At 37.3% G+C, this 6,653-nt stretch overlaps 1 protein-coding gene across 1 annotated transcript; it reads right to left on the reverse strand.

Moving 5' to 3' along the window:
- Positions 1-297: 297 nt before the first annotated feature.
- Positions 298-2,381, reverse strand: LOC127079079 (uncharacterized). The gene is made up of 2 exons (XM_051019488.1): positions 1,154-2,381; positions 298-1,073 (listed from the first exon to the last, which is right to left on the reverse strand). Exons 1-2 carry the CDS (start codon positions 2,379-2,381, stop codon positions 298-300), a joined length of 2,004 nt encoding a protein of 667 aa, XP_050875445.1.
- Positions 2,382-6,653: the final 4,272 nt, after the last annotated feature.

Here is a 6,653-nt window from a genome sequence, read left to right on the forward strand (position 1 = left end):
GTGTTGAAGATCCACTTGTTTTAGCTGTTGTCGTTTAAAATGATAATATGATCATAGGTGTTGTAGTGATTAGTTGTTATAACGTGTTGGAATAGTTGTAGTTTTTTTATCTTTAGATGAAGTTGTTATTATGTTGTAACATGTCTTGTGTTGTAGAAGATAATATTACGCTCTTAATAGAACTTGTTGTTGGAAAAAGGAAATACACGAAATATAACGAAGATTGAATATACTAAAACTTCAGACATAACTAAGTAGAAGGGCCAGGCCTGGTTGGACATTTTCTGCGCATATGTCCTATTTCTCGACAAATACCACACCTCCTTTTTTCTTTTTCAACGTTGTCCATTTCAGTTCTAATCCGACAATTGTTTGGGCGACCTTTCTTGTTTCTCCGCATGCGGTCGTTGTGGCATAGCGTGTCACCTTCATATTGTGGCCAACTTGTTTCAGTCGGGATCCGAGGACAGTTTCCTCGTAGACCTTAAATACGTTTACAACTTTGAACACGTCAGCTATATGCACAGAATAGTCTTCTCTTATGCTTGAACACGCTGCAATAACATGTGAGCAAGGGACATGAAACGTTTGGAATCTTCCACACTCACACGTAAGTTTCTGAAGGTCGACGTTGTAATGGGTAGTCGGTCTGCCGTCACTATGATGAACAGTTTCCTGGACCAGGAAGCAGAACCTCTCACGATCAAATTGCATAACCGTGTGGCTATTTGATTTGATTACTTCCTCCTCAATTCCCTTCATGCAGTTTTCAGTGGACAGTTGGCCAGAACCCAACATTTTAGTCCAATCATGTCCTCTTTTCCCAAACAATGTGTCCAATCGATAATATGTTGATTTTACCAAAGCGGTAATAGGTAGGTTGCATGTGGATTTTAAAACTGAGTTCATTGATTCTGCAAGGTTGGTAGTCATATGACCCCGACGTTTCCCTCCATCGAATGATCTCGTCCATTTTTCTCTTGGAATATTGTCTATCCATTCTAACGCTTCTATGTTAACCTTACGTATCTCTCCCCTGTAGTATTCATATGTTGCCCCATTTAATGCATACCCTGAAAATGAAAATGAAAACTAAATTAGTATGTAGAATTTAATGTTAGATATGGTAACAGAGATATGTTTTGGAAGATACCCATGTTAACAATTTTTTTCCGAAGTTCCTTGTCTCTGAATTCCCTCATGAAATTTTGCGATATATGTCTGATGCAATAGACGTGTGAGGAGGGAGGGTGTTGCCAGCCATTATCTGGGTTATTATAGGCACTCTTTATTGACTCATGTCGATCTGATATCAAACATAGGTTGGGTTGTGGTGTGACATGCATTCTAAGATTTCTCAAGAAAAAACTCCATGCTTCTCCAGTTTCACCCTCTACCAATGCAAAAGCTATTGGAAATATGTTCCTATTTCCGTCTTGTGCCACAACCATTAACAAAGTTCCCCTGTACTTTCCATATAACCATGTGCCATCTACTTGAACCACCGGTTTGCAGAATGCAAAACCCTTGATGCATGGTTGGAAAGCCCAAAAAAGGCGGTGAAAAACTCTAGCACCGCTGATTTGAGTCCCTTCATTTGAAAATACAGGAAGGGTCTCTAGTTCTATTATAGTACCTGGTAGATATGTTTTCATGACCAACAACCATTGCGGCAGGTCGTTGTATGAAGTCTCCCAGTTTCCATAAATAGTAGTGATAACCTTATTCTTTGAAATCCATGCCTTTTTGTAAGAGATTGTGTAGTTGAATGTCTCCCGAATATGAGCGATGATGTGTTTCACTTTCAGTGAGGCATCACTGTTGATTAGAGACTTGATATTGTTACATATTAGATTAGATTCAAGTTTTCTATGATCTTGAGACATTGTGGAAGACATGCATGTGTGCGGACCGCTAACCTTAGTGATCACCCACTTACCACTCCCCTTCCCCACATATGCTCTGCATTTGAAGGCACATTCTTCGTTAACACACTTGATTATGAGTCGTTTAGAATCAGACTTATAAACGGAATAATCAAGACAATTTCTGATGTGAAATTGGCGAATGGCGAATACACATCCCTTTTTGTTATTAAATTCCATGCCAAGCAACCCCCAATCTATCCGAAGTGGCTCCGTGGTTTCAAAAATTGATGCATCTTCGTCAAGTGAGTATGTGGGATTTCTCATGTGTAGTGGTGGATTGTACAAATCTTGCACTTGATCTTGATGCACCACGGGGATATCGTTGTCAGAGTTGTCACTTTCTCCACTGAAAAGATTTTGCGTATCTACGTACTGCGCTTCTTCATAGTCACTATCATCCCCGACATCCTCATCTGGAACTGGTTTTAACGACAGTATAGTCTCTTGACTCATTTGATATTGATGAGATTGAGAAGTTTGTGTCGGATACGTTACTTGATCACCCTCATCGTTGTCTACTAAGCATACGTATAACTCAATCACATCTGACAAATTATACGTCGAATGGCACTGGAATATTAACCCGGCATCATTGTCGTCTTCTATTTTCGTTGTTGTATAAGTCACGCTGTTAACGCCGTTATTAAAACATGGATATCGATAATAATATCAATTATCTGTTGTTGGAGCTTGTTTTTGAGTCTTTCTTTTAGATGCGTGTTATTGGACCTGGGGTGTATTTTGAGTTGTTGTACGTTTGTGTTTTGAAATATGACTCCGACATTAACATCTGGAAAAATACTTCCATTATTATGGATTTGAACTATGATATTGTTTTAAGCCATTGTGTGTATGATTTAATTTGAAAATTAAAGGTTCAATTATATACAAGGGTTGTATGGAATTGTACGTTGTAGCCATGCAGAAGACGTCCATCATTTGAGATGGAGGACCTCAACTACCTCTGCAAAGGTAGAAGGGCCCCGCCGTTTGAGATGAAGGGTCAAGCACGTGGGAATCCGTATGGCGTTGGGGTCCTCCGTTAAGGAAGGCGCGCGCGTGCAGGAAGAGCGCAGGGGTCTGTGCGTGAAAACATGTGGCATTGGGGTCCGCCGTCTTGGTTGGAGGACCTTGGCGCGTGAAAATTTTCAAGGTTGGGGACCGCCATCTTGGTTGGAGTACACCTAAAAAATTCTGAAAGGCTGCTATTATTGTTCACCATCTTGGAAGTTGTATATATACTGCATGTTTGGTCTTATCAAACATAGTATAAAGGCCAGACTTGAGCAATTCAAACGCATAAGCTACCCACATGACTCTTTTAATTGGTCTAATATACATTATTAAGCCAATATCATTTAAAAAAGTTGATTCTTGCAATACTATTTCTGATCCAATATCAATCAGATTAATGGAAAACTTTGGTTTTGACGACATTCAAACTCAGATACTTCATGTTACCGAATTTGAGAGAGAAATTGTTGCTCTGCGCTATCGAAAACCATACATCAATTCAAATGGCATGCTGTTGTATGAAGAAATTCGAATTTGTAATGATGAAGATGTACATGAAATGTTCGACAATTATTTAAATTTCATTAACTTAGAGCCATTAGAGTTGTATGTTAGTCTTCGTAGAACAACAGATGAAATTGTATCATTATGTAAAAGTGATAACTAGAACACGTCATGAAAATATATATATAAATACTCCTCCATGATTTCATTTTTACCACAACTCACTTCTCTATCATCATTTCATTTTTACCACAACTCAAGCTTCTATCATTTTTACCACAAATCTCAATATGTCTCAAACTCCTTTTTTTTGGATGGGTGATAAACATAGGGGAACTAATGATAACATTCAAGCATTAGTAAGTGATACTTATTGTTTTGATAATTGTTTAACATTTGCTTTGTTATTTTTTTTACAAATAAATATATATTATGTATGTGTTATTTTGTTTATTATTTTCGCTACATGTATCAGGTGGAACCCGAAAGAGCTTTTAGAACCCGAAACCATAAGTTAATTGATGCCCCATATTATATTCAACCTTTTTTGGATACCTCTGGTTTTGTAAACGTCGTAAAACTGAAGGATATAGTTATTGATACAAGTTTCATGTATGCTCTACTTGAACGATGGAGACCCGAAACACATACTTTTCACTTCCCAACCGGTGAGTGCACTATAACTTTAGAAGACGTAAGTATGCTTTTGGGTCTACGCGTCAATGGTAGAGCCGTTGTAGGACCATCCGAGATTAGTGCAAGTGCATGGACCACATTTTTGGGCCGTCAACCTCCAGAAAATCACATTAAAGGTAGACGTGTTCGTATCTCTTGGTTAAAACAAATACTAGAAGAAACTCAAATATCTGAAAATACCTCCCATGACGAACTCATTATATACACAAGAATTTATAGTATATTGTGCATCTCCCTAACTTTATTCCCTGATAAATCGAAAAAAGATGTACATAGTATATGGATACCATTTGTTCAGGATTTGCGTCAGTGTGGTGAGTATAGTTGGGGATCAGCTGTGTTAACATATCTATATAGGGAAATGTGCAAAGCAGTTGACGTTGATGTTGATGGTATGAGGGGGTGTGTTATTCTGCTACAAACATGGGGATTTACACGATTCCCATTTATAGCACCAATTAGTTCTGCAGTTCCAAGTCATCCATATGCATCAATGTAAGTCTTAATATTTCCATGCAAATCCATTATTTTACATTTCTGTTCTCTGTGTCATATAATATGTCAATCTTTCAATATAATGTTGCTCTACTTTTCAGATGGGCTTCGACCAACAAGAAAAAAAATTGTTCTAGAAATCCTCGTCATTACCTTGATGGGTGTCGTGTCATGTTCGATCACATGTCGTCAACAAACGTAATTTTGGTTTGACTAGTTTTTTTTATTACATGTCACTCAAACAATAAATGGTAAACTTACATTTTTTTTAATACAATCACAGTTTATATGGAGGCCATATCTTGGATACCCCTGTTGGTGTAAGCCCTAGAGGCCAATACTTTTGGTACTTGTATCGAATTATTTATTAATAATAAAAGGCTTTTTTTTATTATGTTTGTTTAATAAAGTCCCTAGAATAACTAGTCCGTTTAATGTATCAAGTATGACTTAATCATGAGATCACATTAAACATAAGGACACTATTCTTAAAGTATCCGTAGTCGAGCTTTATTGTGAAGTGGGATAACATTAAAGCATTAAGACTATTATGTATATAGACTGATGATCACATCTCATGGATCATGGATAAGGAGTTATCAAGTCTTAAACATAGGTATGAATATTAAGAGTAATATTTATACTCGATTGACCCGCTATGAGAATACTATATAGAAAGTTATGCAAAGTGTCATAAGTTATTCTCATGGTGATAATGGTGTATACCACTCTTCGACCTGAAACCACTATGGACCCTAGATGTAAAGTCGAGTGCTTTATTGCTGATCAAACGTTGTCCGTAACTGGATAACCATAAAGACAGTTGATGGGTACTCCACGAAGCATGCTAAGGGACATGAGTGACCTAGATGGAATTTACCCATCCTGCGTAACAAGATAAATGTCTATGGGCCCAATATTGAACTGGACAAGGATGACACGGTATATGCCTTGTGTTCAATATAGACATAAGAGAAAAGGGTAATTATACGCATAAGTATTATCACAGAAGGATTTGTCAGATCACATGACATTTTCGTGTCTTGGGTAGCAGTGATTGTTGGTGTAAGCCCTAGAGGCCAATACTTTTGGTACTTGTATCGAATTATTTATTAATTAATAAAAGGATTTTTCTTTATTATGTTTGATTAATAAAGTCCCTAGAATAGCTAGTCCGTTTAATGTATCAAGTATGACTTAATCATGAGATCACATTAAACATAAGGACATTATTCTTAAAGTATCCGTAGTTGAGCTTTATTGTGAAGTGGGATAACATTAAAGCATTAAGACTATTATGTTTGTAGACTGATGATCACATCTCATGGATCATGGATAAAGAGTTATCAAGTCTTAAACATAGGTATGAATATTAAGAGTAATATTTATACCGGATTGACCCGCTATGAGAATACTATATAGAAAGTTATGCAAAGTGTCATAAGTTATTCTCATGGTGATAATGGTGTATACCACTCTTCGACCTGAAACCACTATGGACCCTAGATGTAGAGTCGAGTGCTTTGTTGCTGATCCAACGTTGTCCGTAACTGGATAACCATAAAGACAGTTGATGGGTACTCCACAAAGCATGCTGAGGGACATGAGTGACCTAGACGGAATTTGCCCATCCTGCGTAACAGGATAAATGTCTATGGGCCCAATATTGAACTGGACAAGGATGACACGGTCTATACCTTGTGTTCAATATAGACATAAAGGCAAAAGGGTAATTATACACATAATTATTATCACAGGAGGTTTTGTCAGATCACATGACATTTTCGTGTCTTGGGTAGCAGTGATGTGTTGCTAGATACCGTCCACTGTTTATTATGTTAAATGCGTGATTTAATATAATTGCCAACATCGCGAAAACCTACAGGGTCACACACAAATGATGGATTGATGAGAGATAGAGTAACTAAGGAACATCGTAAGGTACGGTGTACTTAAGTAGAATACGAAATATGGTAAGGTACCAAATACTTAAGTGATTTTGGCATATTATGAGAT

This window comes from Lathyrus oleraceus, chromosome 5 (assembly GCF_024323335.1).
Source record: "Lathyrus oleraceus cultivar Zhongwan6 chromosome 5, CAAS_Psat_ZW6_1.0, whole genome shotgun sequence".
Classification (NCBI taxonomy): domain Eukaryota; kingdom Viridiplantae; phylum Streptophyta; class Magnoliopsida; order Fabales; family Fabaceae; genus Lathyrus; species Lathyrus oleraceus.